Source organism: Somniosus microcephalus, chromosome 2, assembly GCF_052327205.1.
Source record: "Somniosus microcephalus isolate GS21.2 chromosome 2, FLI_Smic_1.0, whole genome shotgun sequence".
Lineage (NCBI taxonomy): Eukaryota > Metazoa > Chordata > Chondrichthyes > Squaliformes > Somniosidae > Somniosus > Somniosus microcephalus.
Genome location: NC_140988.1, coordinates 337,697,046 through 337,717,920, shown reverse-complemented (window position 1 = coordinate 337,717,920; position 20,875 = coordinate 337,697,046). Strand labels below are relative to the sequence as shown.

Sequence of the window (20,875 nt, the reverse complement as noted above, 5' to 3'; positions counted from 1 at the left end):
AGGCCCCAGCGCCTGAAAATGTGTCACAACTGAGGTCATTCCTCGGATTGGTGAATTACTATCATAAGTTTTTGCCGAATTTGTCGATAATTCTGCACCCACTGAACGCCCTGCTACGAACGGGGGTAGCATGGAAATGGAGCGATGATTGTAAGCGTGCTTTTCAGAAGAGTAAGGACTTAATCACTTCAAGGGAAGTATTGGCTCACTACAACACAGCACTGCCGATCAGATTGGCGTGTGATGCGTCTCCCTACGGCATTGGGGCGGTACTGTCACATAAATTCCTTGATGGTTTAGAGAGGCCGATAGCTTTTGCGTCACGCTCGTTAACTTCTGCCGAGCGTAACTACGCCCAGATTGACAGAGGGGCCCTCAGCCTAGTGTGGGGGGTGAAGAAGTTCAATCACTACCTGCACGGTCAAAAATTTACTCTACTAACCGATCATCAACCTCTTGTCTCCATTTTCAACCCTCAGAAGGGCGTACCGATAATGACAGCACAACGGCTGCAGAGATGGTCCCTTTTCCTAGGGCCACACCAATATGACATCGAGTACAAAGGAACTAAACAGCATGGAAATGCTGATGGATTGTCACGCCTACCGTTGCCGACGGTGGAAGAAGAAGACCTTGCAGTGGATCCAATGGAGTTATTCCACTCGACCATAGTCGAATGTCTCCCTGTGACGAATGCAAACATAGAAAAGGAAACCCGGAATGACCCGACACTATCACGGGTCTATGATTTAACGGTGAAGGGATGGCCAGCACATGGCGAACCACTGCTGCCAGCATTCTCGCCGAGAAGAGAACAGCTGTCAGTGTGCAGAGGAACCTTGGTGTGGATCCAGAGTAGTAATTCCACCTAAGTTGACGGATAGAGTGCTCAATGAGCTTCATGAGGGTCATCTGGGAGGGGTAAAAATGAAGAACTTAGCCAGAGCGTTTGTGTGGTGGCCGGGAATCGATAGAGAAATCGAAGAGATGACCAAGAGCTGTGCAGGATGCCAGAAGGTCCAAAACGCCCCACCACAAGCTCCTCTGCATCCATGGGAGTGGCCCTCATCTCCATGGCAAAGGGTGCACATTGATTTTGCTGGTCCCTTCATGGACTCGATGTTTTTAATTGCGGTGGATGCACAAAGTGGCCAGAGGTAATAAAAATGTCCTCAACCACCACGGAAAAAACTAATCACAGTTTTACGAACCATATTCGCCAGGAATGGGCTGCCTGAACAGATTTGCTCTGACAATGGACCACAGTTTGTGTCTGAAGAGTTCCGGAGGTTCTTAAATAACAATGGTGTTAAGCATTACACATCTGCCCCATATCATCCAGCCACTAATGGATTGGCCGAGAGGTTTGTCCAAACATTCAAGAAGGCTATCAAGGCAATGTGTAATGAAGATATACCCCTACAACACAAGGTGGACAACTTCTTGTTTGCTTACCGGAATGCGACACATGCGGTTACCAACCAAACTCCAGCCATGATGTTCTTCAATCGAAGACTACGATGCCGCTTGGATTTGGTTAAGCCAAACGTCCGAAGAGATGTGGAGAACAGGCAGTTTCAGAATATGAATGAAAGGCCGACCAGGAGTTTTAAGATAGGTCAACCAGTTTTGGCCCGGGACTACCGCACTGAGAAATGGCAGCCAGGAACGATTTGTACACGACAAGGACCTCTCATGTATACCGTGGACGTTGGGGAGAGCATTGTAAGACGCCATGTTGACCAGATTCTAGAGTCACTGGAAAACGTCAACTCCACACCACGATCTGATACACCTGGTAATGAAATCGACGTTCCAATTGCAGCTACCGCAGAACCGGTAATATTGGAAGCAGATGAACCAAACGACGACATTGATCCCGACTCAACATTGCCAGAAGAACCTGATACCCCAAAGAGGCGTTATCCAGACAGAATCAGGAAGCCTCCTCAAAGACTGAACTTATAATTGCTTAAACTTAACCAATGTATCTAGCAACAGTAATTGTGATTGTAATTAGTTATCATTTAGTTGTTAAATGAATGTTATGTACTGTTTATCTAAAAGGGGAGGAATTGTTGTGTATGTACCTTTATTCAGAGAATAACTGGTCTCAGACTGCAGTACCGGCAGTCACCACCCCTGTATAAAAGGTGCTAGCGAGCCTCTGTTGTTTTAGTTTCACTATTGACTTCCACCAGTAAAGACGTGTTTTTGTTTAACTCCTGCTGTCCGTGTCTCAATCATTCACGGACATAATAGCAAGTGCCAGCTTGGAACACACAGCACTAAAAGTGCTTTTTGCCCAAAGCCAAGAGCACTCCATCTTTGGTTCAAAGTCCACAATACCCAGCTTGATGGCCGCTTACGGGTCCACCATTTCACCATGCATTTATTTCTGATGATGTGACACATACATTAACATAGTTAGAGAAAATATCAACAGATATCCCAAATGAAGAGTTTTCATTTAGCATTAGATAAAATACAGCAGAATATAATGACTTTTTTGAACTAGGTTGTCAAACTCATGCCTGTTGAAAATATCTTTCCACTGGCCTCTAGAAGGGCCTACAGGATTGTCACACATTTGCAGCATCTTTTTATGCTTCATGATGATGCCCATAGCTGCAACAACAATAATGCTATTGAAATCAGTAGCCCTAACTAATCACAATACTTCAATGTAATCTTGCAAATCTAATCAAACACTATAAGGAATTGTTTAATGTTAAAGCACTAGGGATAATATGGCTGTCAATTATTCCATTTTATAAGTCTCTTCATAATATGGACTGCTTTTGTTGGTCTGATTCAAGTGATTTCATTACGCATTGCTCTCACATTTCCATGCCTATAGGCTGTTGAAGCTCCAATTTCAGAGCTGTACTGTTTGTGCAAGCTGTGTAACTAAGATACTGGCATCTCATTCTGTGAGGCCATAACAACTTATACCACAGCCTCTGTTCTTGGGTGACAGATAGTTGGACGAGGAAGTGCCAATCTATGTTCTAGTTACAAAACTTTTCATATGTTTTTAAATTTTGAGGAGAAATTCGGTACCCTAGCACCTCCCATTAGCACCTCTGGGGGGCGCGGCCGGCTTTGCGACCGGGTGTGGTGATAGTACCGACACCTGTAAAATTGACGGAGGTTTGCGGCGGCAGTAACTACTAGCGCCACGATCTCCTGCACCCGAGATCGTGACATCATTGCTGTGTGCATCGCCCCGGTCCCGAACTTTGGTTCCGCCCCCTGTAGTAATAACTGGGCGACAACACCAACAGTTGCAGGAAGCATTGTTCGGGAGGCCGGGATCTTCAGAGGCGCAAATAAAAGGGGATATTGGCACGGGCAGGAGAAAAATCATAACAACGTTGCAACTGATTTTTTCTGATTCCTCCTGGGCTGCGATCGATCAGCCCGGCACTCTGCGGAGGTGCATGGGGCGAATCAGGCCAGATCTCAGCTGCCATCGTGGACCAACTAACTGGTCCAGATGCAGAGCCTGCAGCGATGGCCCTTCCCTTTAAGGGAGGGAAGGAACCTCGGATCGCAGCAGCGCTGCACGGGACATTGTGCAGCGCTGCACCTCTACCGCCCCGCCTGCGTCCTTTAGCCGCAGACACCGAATTTTGCAGAAGCTGGGAATCATTAGCGCCTGCCGCTAAGTTTCCCAGCTTTCAAAAGTTAGTGCCCCAAACGGGGCGATACGGAATTTCTCCCCCTAAGTGCATGCCACGAGGTGGCGCTACTCACATGAAAACAGCCATAGGATTTGGACAAGTTAACTTACTAATTTAGCCTTTTGAAAATTACACACACACACACACACACACTTATTTATATGTATGTAAATAATTTGAAGAGTACCAGGAATTTATCATTTTCAAATATTTGCATTTTGGAAGCAGCGAGAAATATGCGAGTACAATACCACAAGCAGAGCACCGCAGCTTTACATTTATTATTACAACATCCAAGTTTTCTTTCACAATACATGCAAGAGATTTGATCATTGGAATCATTAACCCAAACAATCATGTATGTTTATTCTGATATATAGATACAAAATACTCTTTCCATGTATTTGCATTCACTACATACATTGAGTAATTGTCCCAATCAGAAACACATACACAAAAAACAGCAAGTAAAAATAGCCTTGTGCATTGATAGTCCTTTAGAACGCTACACAAAGCTATGTTACATGGCCCCAGCATTTAGCACAAGCATTTAATGATAACATGCAGATTATATTGCTCATCACAATTTGATTATAAGTTAACCAGGATGCTTTAAAAAGGAAATAACAACAGAAAATGCTGGAAAAACTCAGCAAGTCAGGCAACATCCGTGGAGAGAAATTTGAGTTGACGTTTCGGGTTTGACCCTTCTTCAAAACTGGAGAGAAAAGGAACTAGATCGAAGGCAGGGCTGCGATCGGACAAAAGAATAAAAGAACCAAAAGAAGTAAAAGAGATTAGAAGCTAGACGAGATGGTAATAGGCTGTGATCCTCTTTTGGTAAAACCATAAATTTAGACAGATAAAAAAAAACTGTAAATAAACCATTAAAACTGTAAATAAACCAATCAAACTGTAATAAACCAATCAAACTTCAAATAAACCTTAATAATCAAATTAAAATTTGGTTCTCCAACCCAATTATGCACTCCAGTCCCCGCGGCGCCCACCGGTCACGAAAATGATCCAGCGCGCCGGCGGACACCGCGTGCTCCAGCTCTAGGGCCACCCGGGCGCGAACATGGCCACGGAAGAGAGGGAGGCAATCTGGCCGGACGACCCCCTCGACCGCCCGCTGCCTGGACCAATTAATGGCCTTCTTCGCCAGGCCCAGGAGCAGACCCACGAGGAGGTCCTCCGACCTGCCCGCTCCCCTCCGCACCGGGTGACCGTAGATCAAGAGCGTGGGACTGAAGTGCAACCAAAACTTGAGGAGCAGCCCCTTCAAATAATGAAAGAGGGGCTGCAACCTCTCACACTCGATATAAATATGAAACACGGACTCCTCCAGACCGCAGAACAAACATGCGGTCTGGGAGTCCGTGAACCTACTTAAATACCTATTGCACGGGACTGCCCTGTGCAACACCCTCCAGGCCAAGTCCCCAATAGAACAAGGGAGGACTCCCGCATAGAGAGCCCCCCATTGGGGACCTCCGCCTCCGTCGGAAGGTAAAACTGCACGCCACGGCGTGTCCGGACGGCAGGCGAAGATGGCAAAGTGGAAGGTGTGCAGGAGCAGCCCGTACAGGAAACCCCTCCGTGCGGAATGAAAAGGCACGGAGGGTATTTCCTCGAGACGGCTCAAGTTGTGAGGCGCCGGCTCCCGAGGGGGGGGTCGGGGCTGGGCGCCGACAAGGAATTCCGTCCGAACGGGGGAAAGCTCAGACGGGATTGCCCCACACGCCTGAGCCGCCTCGATACACCTAGTGGTGCCGGGGCGCACTTTCGCCTTTATCGACTCGATGGCATCGGCCGCGAGCCGGACGTTTACCCAAGACATGCGCCTCGCCAACTCCTCCGGCGCCATCCAGCCCACTCCTCCGCCATCGAGCAGGTCCCCGACTCGAGTCACCTTGCCAGCCACAGCTCTGTGCTCCGCCAGCCACCCGAACCTGCGGACGTGGAGGTGCGGATTCCTGAACAGTGGCTCCCGAAGGACAGCCACCATTCCTGTCGGGGGAGAGCTGCGCCTGGAAGCGACCCGGTTCCAAACCCATAGCAGTTCCTGGTAGAAGACAGGCAGCCCCCGCAGGCTGGCACGCGTGCCACCCACTTCCACAAACAGGAGCTGCGTGTCATAATTGAGGCCACGCAGCTGGCGGAAAAAATACGTCGCCAGCGCGCACCATCTTGGAGGAATCTCAACGTACAGGTATCTCTGCAGCGTCTGAAGACGGAAAGTCGCAGCCTGGGTGCGAAGGCACACCAGCGCCTGACCGCCCTCCCTAAGCGGGAGACGAGATGGTAATAGGCTGTGATTAGGTGTAAAGTGTACTGGCAGGGCAAAAGATAGCTGCCAGGTGTGAGAGAGAAACACCTGGCAGCTATCTTTTGCCCTGCCCTGCCCTGCCAGTACACTTTACACCTAATCACAGCCTATTACCATCTCGTCTAGCTTCTAATCTCTTTTACTTCTTTTGGTTCTTTTATTCTTTTGTCCGATCGCAGCCCTGCCTTCGATCTAGTTCCTTTTCTCTCCAGTTTTGAAGAAGGGTCAAACCCGAAACGTCAACTCAAATTTCTCTCCACGGATGTTGCCTGACTTGCTGAGTTTTTCCAGCATTTTCTGTTGTTATTTCGGATTTCCAACATCTGCAGTATTTTGCTATCGCTTTAAAAAGGACATGGTCCTTTTGATTAATAAGTAAGTCAATATTCTTCAAGTTTCTCCAAAAACAGCACCAGCTCTTAATAATAGGGTTACAGCAGTATATATACACACATGAAATAGTTGCTTGTTTTAGTTTTACCTTTGGCTTCAACACCCCACTCTTTCCCTGCCTTCTGTACTTGCATAGAACCTGTAGCATTTTCCAATTCTGACGAAAGATTACCAAAATATTAACACTAGTACCATAGCAAAATACTGCAGATGCTGGAAATCCGAAACAACAACAGAAAATGCTGGAAAAACTCAGCAGGCCAGGCAACATCCGTGGAGAGAAATTAGAGTCAACGTTTCGGTTCAAAACCCTTTATCAAGACTAATAAAGAAGCACAGGGAATGAAATAGATTACGAGGCCAGGCTGGGAAAGAACAAAGGAGAAGAGACGACATTAAGAGGTATTCAAAACGAGACGAGATGCTCTCTCCACAGATGCTGCCTGACCTGCCGAGTAGTTCAAGCAGCCGCACTATTTTGCCTTTGTATTAGAACTTATCAAGTCATTTAACGGAAGACTGACATATCAAAATCTAGATTTGAACTGAAGGCCAAACATCCTCAACTCCTGCAAACTAATCAGGTTCGTTAAAAGCCTACACAACGGTCGAGGCAGTTAAAATATAAATAACCCCAATTAAAAGCACTTATTGGGAGATAAAATGTATGTGGCCTATTTCTTAAACATTTTTTGACATATGTATTAAAAAATCTAAGCGGCCACTTGACGCCTTTTCGGTCAAGACAGCGAGGTTTAAAGGGCATCGACACCATAGCAACAGTGACAACGGAGAGCGGCCTCAGATCATTGCGAGATAGGATATAGAGAAAAACCATGGAGATTGGTGGGTCTATTTTACATCGATGGTTCTAAAACCAAGAGATACCCATTACCGAATGGCTAGATTTCACTTCAAGGGGTATTTTTTAACGCCAACTTCCATCTTCGTGTTTGAAACTGAAAGGCAAATCTCACAGCTACAGCTCGGGCCTACTGCGAAATTTTAATAAACCCGCCCAACCTTGGTCGTATTTCCTTCCCCCCCCCCACAGAGTTTATTCCAGATGAATTGTATTCACTGCGGGCACGGCAGGTCACAAAGACGACTACTCCTCCTTAACGCGGGAGAGCATTTATTTGAAGAGCTCTCCGCAGAATTTTACACCTACCTTTCCGAATTTCTCGACACACCACTTTAGGCGTCTTCAGTAAAGAGGAGCGGGAGCTTGTGAACAGCATGAAGGTCATTTTCGCTGTCGTCTTCGGGCGCCGTTGACGAGCGAAAATGTCGGAGTCAAAGCTGGTTCCCCCTTGGAGGCAACAACCATTTATCTCAAGTATAACCCAAAAAGACTCGCTCCACGTTTCAATGAGTCAGCAGCCTCGACACGGCCATGTCGCTCCGAACGCTCTCTCCCGCATAAGAACAGCCCGGCTTCCTTAATCCGTCCTCCGACAATAGCCACCGGCAGCCAACAGGGTGCAGCAGCAGCAGCTGCACTGCGACGCCACCGAAAACTTCTGAACTCAACCAATCAAAAAAAACATCCTTGGCTTGCGCGTAATCTTCCCCGGCAACAGCGCTCCTCCACACTCGCCTCGCCTCTCCTCTCCTCTCCTCCCTTCCCCGCCCCGCCCACACGAGCCGCTCATTGGTTCGCCGTTCGCATTGGCGCGCACCCACTCGAGCCGCCTCGCGCTGCTTCTGCCGCCGGGCCAACGGCGCGCTGATCAACGTCGGTCCCGCGACGCCTGCCTTTTTTTTTTGAAATCACGTTCGGTTGGGGCGGGGTCGGGTCAGCGGCCGTTTTCCTCTCCAACTCGTCAGCGAAAAATGTGAGCTTCCGAGAAGCGGTGACGTCACGCGTTCGCAACGTCTGGTCCGTGTTTATTTTTTTTATATTAAGCCATCCAAGGAAATCGTTTGGTGAGAAATATTTTTTAAAGCGAAAAAAAACCCCGAATTGAATGCTGCCGGGGGGAAAGGAGAAAAAAAAACTGGCGTTATTTTCCTTCCTCCTCGCGCTCGCTCCCTCTCTTCACCTCTCTCTCTCTCTCTGTCCCCCCCCCCTCACACACACACAATTCGGCCGCAGCCAATGGGAAGCGAGAATTTTCGCGCTGATTGGCTTGGTTGAAGAAGAAGGAGGATGATGAGGATGAGGGAACGAAGGAGTTACTGTACTCATTGAAAGTACAGTACCCCCGCTCAGGAAGATGCGCGGGATAACAGGTTCGCTGCTTTTCTTAAAACTGTATTTACCTCCCCGCGAAATCTAATGCCTTTTTTGCATCTCTTTCACTCCCCCCCACCTTCTTCTTCATGTGCAAACGCGTGAACCGCATAGCGGGCCAAAAAAAAAAGGTGGCTGAACAAGAAGAGGTGGCCACTTAGTTACAGAGGACTAGGCCCTGAATTGGTCCAATCAGAAGCTGGGCAGTCAGTCAGTCAGTCTCTGGAACAGGGCATGAGATTTTTTTGGTCTTTTTTTTAACCCTCCCCCTCCAACTTCCACACAGGCCTCTTATACGTATATGTTTTTAATTTTTTTTAAATCAATTATGATCTATTAATCTCAGTGCAATAATTTCGTATGCAATGCAAGCACGGTGAGCGTAGATGCAATCGTTTTTTTTCTAAAGCTGCTGTGGGGTTGAATATGTGCATTGCTGCTGCTTGCTGTATGTATGGAGGGCAGCCATGTTTGTTAAATTTTAAGATTGGTTTTTTAATTTTATTGTGATCTCTTTTCGAGATGCTTTGAATTTAATTTCAGTTTTGCAACAAGTGTTTTTGCAGCAGACAGCACCAGTGGACTGCTTTAGTTCCAGTAGAGATTTTGTAATATGTGGCAGAAATTACCAAAAAAAAGTAGGATGTGCTTGCTACATCCAGCAGGAGACCTGCTGAGAACAGACCATTGGAATGACAAAAAGGCCATTTTTGTCAACGCAGTACCTCGTTTGTATTTGTTGCGCTTCTGGTATTGAGTGGAATTAACAAAGCTGTTTGGTTTGATGCGAATTGTTAATCCCTCATGGTAAATGTAGTAGAAGATGATGGGGGCGGGGGCAGCCGGCAGCCGATTCAACGAAAAAAATACTTTTTTTTCCAATTAATCCTGTAGACTCGAGATATGTAGGTCAGAAAAGTTTTAATGGTATCGTCATTGTAACATACTGAAAGAGTTACGTGCTTGTTTATGCTTTTGCCGTGGTACAATTAAATAATGTTTTATGATTAAAATGCTATCTGGTCCTGTAAGAATCAGGGAGTTAACTGAAATAACTGATTTGTCTGATACTACTAGGTGGCTTACTGTGCAATGTTCAATTTGGTCCTTTGGATATATTAGATTAATGTGCTACAATTCTGTGAACAAAATGTATATTTTTGATCCAAATTAATTATTTGAGCAGTTGACATATGAAATGGATGAAAAAAGTACTTTTGAATGGGTTGATGTTAATTCCAGGTGATGTCATTGTGTTTTGATGGACCAAAAACACATTGGGATTGCCCTATTTTATGGTAATGTGCCTGGATATTGATTGCCAACATAATTGCCATGACTCTTAAGTGAGCCCTATTAATTAAAGTTACATTTAAAAACTGTAGAGTACTGTATTTTGATTTAATTAAGTAATTCAATTTCATATTCATAATCCAAGCTTCTGAAACATTCCTCCTGCTAATCTGAGATGGCTGATCTACATCTTCCCTTCAGGGATTGTTGCTTTATTTTCTAGATTCAGGTTTGAAATTAGTGCATTGAACTCGATCTTGAATCACACATGCAGCAGGTTTAAACGTGATATGGTAATAGTTGCTTAAGTAAAAATGAAACCTTAAATGACAGTAGGTAGCATGGCGCAATAAAGTTTTTTTTTTAAATGTGGCTTCGAGGATGTGTTTGGACCCTTATTATCTCCTTCCAACAAATCAGACTTTAGTTTTATTTTTGGAGAATGTAATAGGTTTTCTGAAACTCATCAAAAGTAATAAGAATCAAGCTGCAGTAAATAGTGAGACGATATGCTACTGTTAGTGCCATGTGTGCTTTGGTCATTTGTATGTTGCAACTCAATAATAATTTTTATGCTTATAAAAGATTATAAACTGTAACATATTAGTAAATATTTATTTAAAAAATTAAGTCAAAAAATGGGCTTAGATAATTTTAATGGTGTTTACAGGTTTTCTGGGGTATTTTTTTAAAGTAAGTGTATAGCAGCATAATTTGAAGAGTGCAAACTGTCCTGGTCATTATGTAATGAAGTCTAGTTTTAATTTACTTTTTTGTTCTTTCTCCTTCCCCACTTGATTTTTTAAAATCTTCCATTTGGTAAGACAGTAGGTGAGATATGTCCATTTCTTTGGCAGAGCTGTTCTCGCTCCATTTGATGGGAGTTACACAACAGCAGCCTGAGGTTGCTGGTCTTCCATCAATTCTCCCTTCAACCTTGGAAATCATTTGGGCTCTGCTCTGTACACCCTCCAACCGTTTTGCTAAAATTGGGATCTCGCCATCTAGGAAATTGCCAATATAAGGCTGTTTCCTTTTGATGTAACACCCTGCATTTAAAATGTTTTAGAGACTTGTAATCTGCTCCAGAGACTTGAGCACGTAATCTAGGCTGACACTCCAGTGCAGTACCTAGGGAGTGCCGTAATTCAGATGAGACGTTAAACCAAGGCCCGATCTGCCCGCTCCGATGTATGTAAATGATCCCATGGCACTATTTCGAAGAAGAGCAGAAATCTTTCCCAGTGTCCTGATCAATATTTATCCCTCAACCAACATTACTACTAAAACAGATTATCTGTTTATTAGCACGTTGTTGTTTGTGGGACCTTGCTGTGTGCAAATTAGCTGCTGTGTTTCCTGCATTACAACAGTGACTACACTTCAAAAAGTATTTCATTAGCTGTAAAAAGCTTTGGGACTTCGAGATCATGAACGGCGCTATATAAATGCAAGTCTTTCTTTCTTTCTCACTTGACTTTGGATGACCTGATCACAAATAATAATGCACCATGTAGTAGGGTGTGGGTTCACAGATTATTTACTGCCACATGGTGAGTTTCAAGTCTTGGCCATTTTGTTCTGTGAGGTGCTGAAAGAAGTCTAGGTGCCTCACCACAGGAAAAGACATTTACCTTTCACTCCCCCTGGTGGGCAGTTATCAAGCTGCCTTGGTAGCTGTTGCGCAAGGAGACCGCAGGAGGACAGCAGGAAAATACAAAGTAAATACATTTGCTTTTAAGTATAGCTATTACTTTTCCTAAGAGCCTTTCGCTCAAGGGCGTAATAAAGCCAGAATGAACAGATTTGGGGCTTTGATGGTTTTAGAGGAAAGAAAATTGTGGTTAAAGAAACTTGGGTGGAAGTGGAAATAGTCTAATTAGGTCAGGATGGAGCTTTTGGAATTGATGTTTGTTTTCTTCAAACCCCTCCTGCCCCTACTTTTTCCCATTTTCCACCATCTCTCTCAAAAATGTCACTTGTGCTGGCTTTGGTTCCATGGATGCCAGCAACCCTGTGGTACTTTTCCCAAGTGACTATTTTTAACGTCAGGCGGAACAGTGCGTGATTCAGGCTAATTGATCACATGGCCGGCGTCGTATCTAAGTTTGATCCTGCCCTCACCTTGCGTCCACACATGCACTTTAGCAAGCAATTGCGAGTCTGAACACTAGCTGTATTTTTCTTGTTTCCATAACCAAGAGACATTGTGGCCAATCAAATATCTCAGCCGTTTTCCCAATTGAGATCAACTAACAGTGTCAATCATCAAGGATTGAATTTGAAACCATAGTCTGTTTGAGTCAGTGCTATGCCATTTGGTGGAGTTATTCACTGAGCCATCAAGGAGCCCAATGCTTTGTTTTATACCGCTAAAAATTAGACCTCCAACTCCCCTTACAGTCTGCTGATAACTGCATTGATGAATACTGTTACTTTCACATTAAATCACCTATTTCCTGTTCTTTGTTCTTTGGCATTGGTTCTTGCTGAAGTATGGTATTCAAGTGGCAGATGTTCATCTGAGTCTTCGTAATGATCATCAGCAGGCTATTTTACTGTCGTGGCATCACAACTTGGGTGTGATCCTGTCCTCACCTGCCATCCACGTGCAGTTTTTAACAGGGGCTTGTTTGGTGATCAAGAGTAAGATCCCTAGCAGATTTAAACCCTGCTTAGCCCAGGATTGCTGAGGCCAATTCTAGCACCTCCGTTGTATTCCTACAGGGATCAACTGTTGTAGCACAGACTATGACCCAACTTGAGACTTTCCTAGGCTGTATGGGTGGGTACCACAGGTACCCATTGAGCAACAGTGGATGTTACTACAAGGCTTTTTGTGTTTTATCTACATTAGTTTTAAAATGTTAACCATATATATTTTCATTTGAAATTTTGTAACCCATTCAGTGTCACATTGAACAAAAGACTGGATAGGTCGATTTAGTGATTATGGTGTGTGGAGAGAGGGTCTTTATTTGTTTTCAATTTTGTCAATATTATGGGTTGTGGTTATTGCAATAAATGTAAAACCAGCAACATGATACTTGTGCATCAAGGGATATAGGGATCAGGCAGGAAAGTGGAGTTGAAGGTCAGCCATGATCTTATTGAATGGTGGAGCATGCCCGAGGGGTCGTATAGCCTACTCCTGCTCCTATTTCTTATGTTCTTGTACTGAATATTTTACTAGCGTAGCACTTCCAAGTATTTGTCAACTTGACAGCATTGCATTGCAATTTTTCTTTACTACAGAAATTTTTTATAATCAGAGTTTTTCTCTTTTTGCCCACCTAAAGCTGTTTGAGACTGATAACATCTGGACAGCATGGCTCAGCCCTACCGACTTCCACAGAGTGTAATGGGGAGTTCCCGACCATTGGCACAGGAGTTGATTAATCCCATATCTATGAAAAAGGTTCCTGAGATCCTTGGTATTACTCATAAGAAGAGTCAGAATGGCGAGGTGGATTCTGAGCACTCGATACTGACTGACAAAGCTGCCACACCGTTATCGGCTGCCCTTCAGGATGGTGTGATACACCGATTAAATGGACATGATGCAACTTCTGCTTACAGATCATCAGACAAATTAAAGGATTTGACTTCTCTTATGTTAAATGGAGATTCTGGTGCAGCAGATGTAGTTGAAGAACCACCGTCCCAACATGCGTCTTCTCCAGTTGCATGCCCCACAGAGAACAGAGGGAATGAAACACCACCTCGAACAACGCCTAAAAAGAGTGGCTCCCCAGAGATTAAGTTGAGGATTACCAAAACTTATTTGAATGGAAAGCCACTGTTTGAATCCTCACTTTGTGGGGATCTTCAGATAGGTGAGCCTGAGCCTGCACAGCAGGAACAACAAGAGAAGGATGAAGACAAAGAAAAAAATCGAGAGAAAAGAAAAAGGAAGAGAAGTGTGAAGTATGATGCTCTCCTTGAGCGAAATCTGGCTGAAGTAGCACTTGTATCCAAGACATCCACTGCTCCTGATGAGCATGACAAGGTGAGTGTGAATAGTCATCGTTTTTCAGTGGACAGGTTTATAGCCAAATAGTTGCTGATTACCTTTTTTTGATCAAAGTTTATTTGTAGCTAAAATGTGATGTGATTTTTGTAAAAATCTTGGTACTCTGAGACTACATATTTTGGCACTTTTGTGGTATCAAATTAGTCTGATTAGTTTTGATTAGTGACTCCTAAATAATGTTTATGTTGTGTAAGGGAAAAGGCTGTATTGGCATCTGATTCTACAATAACTTGAAGATTAATTAAGCATAACCTGTAAAATTATATTTGTTGTCAGGCTCTGGTTAGATGGAATGTTCATATTTGCATAAGCATTTCTTTTAAAAATTAGATCTAAATTCCAAATTAGGTACGTGAACATATCGACTGGTGTATCTACCGGCAAATGAAGGTCACCTTTTAAAGTTCTGTCAGATAATTGCAGTGCCATGCTGGGAATATCATGACATTCTTGCAATTCTTAATTATCAAATCTTCTCAACTAAACTAAAAATCGAGGTTCTTGTTCAGATGTCGTAACTCTTATTTGGCTTCAGGGTAATCCGATGACAACATGCTGACATGACTGCAACTTATTTCATTGAAATATAAAGACTACAGCATTAAAACTGCTCCAAAGCATGAAATACATTTTTGAATATAAAGTAACTGTACTTTATCTTTTTAAGAGGCTTAACAATCTGAAACTTTTCTAGTCACTGGCAATATAACTATTCCTTTGTTGTTCTCTCAAGATCTTTCAGATGTCTGATGCCGGGTTCCTTTTGCAGTTTCAAATAAACCTCCGCTGCATCTTTTTGTTGTTTTTCAAAATTCCAGATTTTAAGTATTCTTGCAGCGGTGTCAGGAGAATTTGCACAGATTCACCAGAATAAGTTTTCTGATGGTCCATTAAATGGGAAAATGGCTTTGAAACACTGCGGATGCTGAAAATCTGAAATAAAAACAGAAAATGCTGGAAACACTCGGCAAATCAGGCAGCCGACCGGCTGAGTGTTTCCAGCATTTTCTGTTTTTATTTGAAGCACTATTGTTGACCATAAAAATATTTGGGACTGTTGGGAATTTGGAGATTTATTCAAACTCCTGTAAATGTTTGACTGGAATTTCTGGTCATGTGGTATTCTGGCCAATTTGGAAGTGTAGCTTTCAGAAGCATTTTCCCAAATTTTTATCACATGTCTGTAAATTACCAAGTGTTATATGCCCCACATTGAGGTGTTTTTTTGACTATTTATATTCCAGATGATTCGACTTAAATGTGTTCCTGACGCAGGTTTATTCTTAAGTGCTGTACCGATCTCTTGCTTACCTTTTGTGCGAGTAAAAAATTGGGTGTTTCAAACAAAATGTGTTATTGATGTGAGAAAGGCCTTGGCTCTTGTGAAAGTGAAGGGAAATGCCGCTGCTACCTGTACTGATAACATGTTACAGAAAAGTCATTTGATATGGGTGCTTTCCCTTCTAGAGCTTGCTCTGTATTTCAAAAATCGGTGACAAATATACAGCTATACCGGATTCCATTGCATTCATTAATTTTAAACGAGCAATTTTGTTTACTGAAGATTTGATGCTATTCAGTAGTTTTCTACAAAACTTTAAATAAAGAAGCATGTTAGATTTATACCCTTGCCTACCAAAAATCGCAGTCTTATTCTTCAATTGACTCCGCCTCCACAGCCTTTCGGGGGAAAGACAGTTCCTGATTTCTACTACCTTTTGTGTGATGAAGTTCTTCCTGATTTCACTCCTGAATGGTCTGTCTCTAATTTTAAGATTATATCCAATTGTTCTGGATTCACCCACCAGAGGAAATGGATTCCTTTTTTATCTATCCTATCAAATCTTTTTATCATCTTAACCGCCTCGATGAGATCACCCCTTAATCTGCTATACTCAAGAGAATACAAGCTAAGTTTATGCAACCTATTCTCATAATTTAACCCTTTAAGCCCCTGTTTCAGAAGTAAGAGCAGGAGTAGGCCATACGGCCCCTCGAGCCTGCTCTGCCATTCAATAAGATCATGGCTAATCATTTTGGTGAATCTGTGCTGTACCCCCTCCAAGGCCAATACATCCTTCTTGAGGTGCAGTGCCCAGAACTGAACGCAGTATTTCAGATGGTGTCTGACCAAGGCTTTAAACAACTGAAGTATAACTTCTTCCCCTTTGTAGTCCATCCCTCCCTTGAGATGAAGGTCAACATACCATTAGCCTTTTTGTACCTGTCCACTAGCTTTTCGTGATTTGTGTACATAGACACGCAAATCTCTTTGCTCCTCCACAGTTCCTCGTTTTTCACCATTTAGAAAATACTCCAATTTGGTCTTTCTTGGATCCAAAGTGCGTGACCTCACACTTCCCCACATTGAATTTGGCAGTTTTGCCCACTCACTTAATCTGTCTCTGTCCTTTTGTAACTTCCTGCTTCCATCTGCGCGACTACTGTGCCTGCCAACTAGTGTCATCTGCAAACTTGTATATACAGCTCTATTCCTTCGTCCAAGTCATTGATGATAAATATGGTGAAAAGCTGAGGCCCCAGTATCAGTCCCTGGGGAACACCACTTGTCGCATTCTACCTTTATGGCCAGACATATGGCAGATGAAATTAAACGCAGAGAAGTGTAGGAAGAATGAGAGGCAATATAAACTATTAGTACAATTTTAAAGTGGGTGCAAGAACAGAGTCCTGGGAATATATGTACACAAAACTTTGAAGGTGGTAGGACAAGTTGAGAAGGCTGTTAAAAAAAAGCAGATGGGATCCTTTAGTAGAGGTATAGTGTACAAAAGCAAGGAAGTTTTGCTAAATCTTTATAAAACACTAGTTAGGCCTCTGCTGGAGTATTGTGTTCAGTTCTGGGCACTACACTTTAGGAAGGATGTCAAGGCCTTCGAGACGGTGCAGAAGAAATTTACTAAAGTGGTACCATGGATGAGGGACATCAGTTATGTGGAGAGGCTAGAGAAGCTGGGAGCAGAGAAGGTTAAGAGGAGATTTGATAGAGGTGTTCAAAATCATGAACAGTTTTGAGTAAATAAGGAGAAACTGTTTCCAGTGGCAGGAGGGTTGGTAACCAGAGGACACAGATTTACGGTGATAGGCAAAAGAACCAGAGATGACATGAGGACACTTTTTTTATGCAGTGAGTTGTTATGATGTTGAATGCACTGCCAGAAAGGGTGGTGGAAGCTGATTCATTAGTAACTTTAAAAAAGAAATTGGATAAATACTTGAAGGGGAAAAAAAATTGCAATGCTGTGGGGAAAAGAGATGGGGAGTGGGACTAGTTGGATAGCTCTTTCAAAGAGCCGGCACAGGCACGATGGGCCGAATGGCCTCCTGTGCTGTATCGTTCTATGATTATCCCTACTCTGACTCCTACCTCCCAACCATTTTCTAACCCATGTCGCAAGGTTGTCTCCAAATCTAAGGGCTTTCAGTTTTGCGAATATCTCTTGTGTGGAACCGTATCAAATGCCTTCTGGAAGTTCCTATGAATAATATCCGTAGACACGGCCTTATACGCCATCTTCGTGACCTCTTCAGTTCTGCAGATTATTTGTGTTAACTCCAAAACTTGGGAGAGGTTGTGATTTCTTCTTTGGATGTTTCTCATTTCATTTGGGTTGTATTTTCAATGTCTTTCCTCTTTTATCCCCAGTTGAACTCTGTTTTAATAGATGTGTGGCATCCACTTTAAGCACAGCAGTACACTAATATATTTTAATTTATCATAATTTGCAAATTACAAAGATTATTGAGTTGCATTACTGTACTGAGATCCAAGTTCAAATCACGATTTATATTCTTCGACCATGCTTTTTGTGTTTCTTTTTTTTCCTTCTCCCTCCCCCTTCCCACAAAATGGGTGATTCTCATTTGGTACAGGGTGGAACTATTCATGATAATGGATTGCTCCATTTCGGGATGAGGTGGAAGGAAATGATGTCTAGATTTCCAAAAACTCCAGTTTCAAGACAACATAGAGACTGCGATGGCGGGGAAGACCACCATTTAACTTTTGCAGCAAACAGTGCAATGTCCTAACTGTTCTTATTTGTTAGATGTCCAGGTTTACACACTGTTATTTGATCTTTAATATTTCTGACTTTTGCATTTTCAGGTTTTGCTTAAACAGTGTTTGAGCACTGGCACCGTAATAGTGATTTGTTGTATCTGTATCACATTAATACTGGCCTGAAAACCTAGTAAGAAGAAAGGGCCCCCTATTGTTAGTTGATTCAGGCTTTGCATGTTTTGATATCATCAGGAGCCTGGATGGCTTGCAAATAACACTGTAAAGTAAATTCAATAATTAAAAAGGTGTTCTAGGATTGTTTGGGGCCTGCTGTAACATAGTTATGTGCTTGGCAAAACTGCCCTGTTTAGTTTTGAATCATAGATGTGTTGCATGGTCTGCAACATTTTCTTAAAACCATTCTGCATTTTTTCAAGATTAGCTCTCCATTGTGAATAGCCAATATGCCATAAGTCATGTGTAGTCTTCCATGTTTTAAGCAAAGCATTCCAGTTTGTGGTTTATGGCACTATTCAAAATTGTGGAATTTTTATCGTGACTAGTAATAAAAATTGGTGACGGGGTTATGAGCTGCAAATCATGTGAGTAATTGTATATTCCATTTTCATGACAAAACTGGAAATTCATGCATTTTTCAAACATAGAAAGGGGTACAGTCATAGTTGTTTTCATGAACCAGTACACTGGAGTTTAGTGTAATTTGTTCATGCTTGCACTCATTGTCTTTAGAGTGCTAAAATAAATACACTTCCAAGATTTCACAATGTTTGCAGTCATGGAAAAACATTGGGTAAGATAGACATTTTGATGGTGCAGCTCTTTCTTTGTGATGGCTAACCCCCACTATCGACTTCAACATATCATTTTGGGCTGGTATTCCAGTGCAGTGCTGAAGGAGTGTTGCACTCAGATTTGCTGTCTTTCCGATTTGAAATTATGGCTCTACCTGCCTGCTCAGGTGCACATAAAAGATCACACATCACCATCATTTCTTCCTCAAGTTGCACCCTGGAAGAACAGAATATCTGGTCATTCAGTCACCGTTTGCTAGACCTTGCTGTGTGTAACTTGGCTGTTGAGTTTGCCTACATAAAACAGTAACTGCACTTGGAAAAATAATCCATTGGCTGTAACGCACTGAGGCATCCCGAGGATGTGATCAGGCACTATACAAGTTAGGTTTTTTTTCTCTATATATCTTCATCTACATTTTCCCATACACCATTTCGTTTTGTGGTAAAACAGGTGGCATATATAAATTTTTAAGCCTGTTGAAATGTCTTGCTTGTAGTCAATGTCATTAAAGTAATACTGGTGCTTGGCATGTCACTTTACATAATATTAATATACAGTATTCACTAATTGTTTGTGATTGCCCTAGTTTGAAGTTGGATCTGATATAATATTGTAAATGTGCGTCCAGGCCTGCGATCTGGAAAAATCTACGTGCTTACCTGAGGGCTCCCGGGACGCACACACTTCCACTCCTGGGCCTCTCCATACTTGAAATGTGCAGGGCCCACGTATCCCAGAGGTACATGTAGTTCGCAGCGTCCCTGGGATCACGTGAGCCATAGGGAACCAATCACAGAAGGGAACCTCCCTTCATACATTTGATAGGAAGACCTGTCAAATATATGAATGGAGATCACCCCAAAAACATAGTAAAACTTTAAATACGTTTTTTTTATCACATTTTTAAAATGACTTGAAATTACAATAAATTAAGTATTTTAAACAAAAATTAATTCTTTGAAAAAAATAATTAAAGTTTTTTTATGGGGCTAAAAATAAACGTACCTTTTTTTAAAATATTTTTAAATGATAAATCAGTGAATTTTTAAAACTTTTTTGAACTCTTATCCTGGTAAAAGCAAGCTGTATGCCTGTTTTTACCAGGCGTAAGAATTGTAAGTGTTTTCTGCAGGCGGAAGGTCTCCAAAAAGCGGAACTATCTGCCCGCAGAGGCAGCTGGAGGATCATTCTTGACAGATCGGAAATGCCGGTTTTCAGCGCATGCGCTGTGCATGCCTGAAACCAGCATTTCCGATGTCCCTACGGGTGGGTACACAGCCCGTACCCACCCGTAGGGATCGGAATATCTGGGCCATTATTTTTCTATCTGCGGGTTTTTAAGCTTGCGATTATTGCACAATCACCCATTTCAAGAGCAGAACTCTTTTAATACTGTTTCATTGTGTGTTCAGCTTGGCTGAGTTGATGGCACTCTTTTTCCTTTGAAACAGAAGGATGTAGGTACTCTACTCCAGGACATACTGTACTGATGGAATGCTACATTGTTGGAGGTGCTGTCTTTCAGATTTGACATTAAATTTGAGGCTTTTCTGTCTGTTCAGGTGATTGTATAAAAAAAATTAAAATTCAGTGGCACTATTTAAAGAAGAACGAGGCGGTTCTCCGGATGTTTTGGCTACCATTTGTGTCTCAACCAACATCACAAAAAGTACTGGCTATTCATCTTATTTGCTGCTGTTGTTTTTTGTGCGAAAATTGGCTGCTGTGTTTGCCTACATAGCAATAGTGATTACACGACCATTGAAAAACAGAAGATTATTGTGACAATTTATGGAGGATGCCGTTTACCTTACCCGATGCTATGTTGGGCAAGCCCTCATCGTATTGATCCTTCCTGTCCTGACCTGGGGTGAATGGAAGCAAAAGTATGATTTTTTTTTTTGCCATGTACTTGTTTCATTGATACCCCTGGCTGCTCTCAATCATTCAATTTCTTTCTTTCAAGTGTAAACCTTGGCTCAATAGTGATGTTCGCCTCTTGAGTCAGTAGATCATAGGTTCAGAATTCATGCTAGAAACTTAAACGGATAGCCTAGCCTGA

At 42.8% G+C, this 20,875-nt stretch overlaps 2 protein-coding genes across 15 annotated transcripts in view; one reads left to right on the top strand and one right to left on the bottom strand.

The window, feature by feature from the left end:
* The window catches only part of letm1 (leucine zipper-EF-hand containing transmembrane protein 1), a 98,146-nt gene extending 90,103 nt beyond the window's left edge, over positions 1-8,043 (bottom strand). For 2 of the 6 annotated variants that reach the window (XM_085975416.1, XM_085975417.1), the window contains exons 1-2: positions 7,583-8,039; positions 6,500-6,568 (exon numbers count right to left, since the gene is read on the bottom strand). In XM_085975416.1, the coding sequence (XP_085831542.1) occupies positions 6,500-6,568; positions 7,583-7,661 (148 nt within the window). In that variant the 5' untranslated portion in view covers positions 7,662-8,039. Of the gene's footprint in view, positions 1-6,499; positions 6,569-7,582 lie in introns of all 6 variants that reach the window. The other 4 variants (XM_085975415.1, XM_085975414.1, XM_085975418.1 and 1 more) reach the window with 4 other exon arrangements.
* Positions 8,044-8,097: 54 nt separating this feature from the next.
* The window catches only part of LOC147123631 (histone-lysine N-methyltransferase NSD2-like), a 101,873-nt gene continuing 89,095 nt past the window's right edge, over positions 8,098-20,875 (top strand). For 5 of the 9 annotated variants that reach the window (XR_015074964.1, XR_015074963.1, XR_015074962.1 and 2 more), the window contains exons 1-2: positions 8,373-8,646; positions 13,240-13,949. Coding sequence is in view for 1 of the 9 variants with exons in the window: in XM_085975413.1 (XP_085831539.1) it covers positions 13,269-13,949 (681 nt within the window). In the remaining 8 variants the exon portion in view is untranslated. Of the gene's footprint in view, positions 8,341-8,370; positions 8,647-8,738; positions 9,024-13,239; positions 13,950-20,875 lie in introns of those variants that run through there. The other 4 variants (XR_015074968.1, XR_015074966.1, XR_015074967.1 and 1 more) reach the window with 4 other exon arrangements.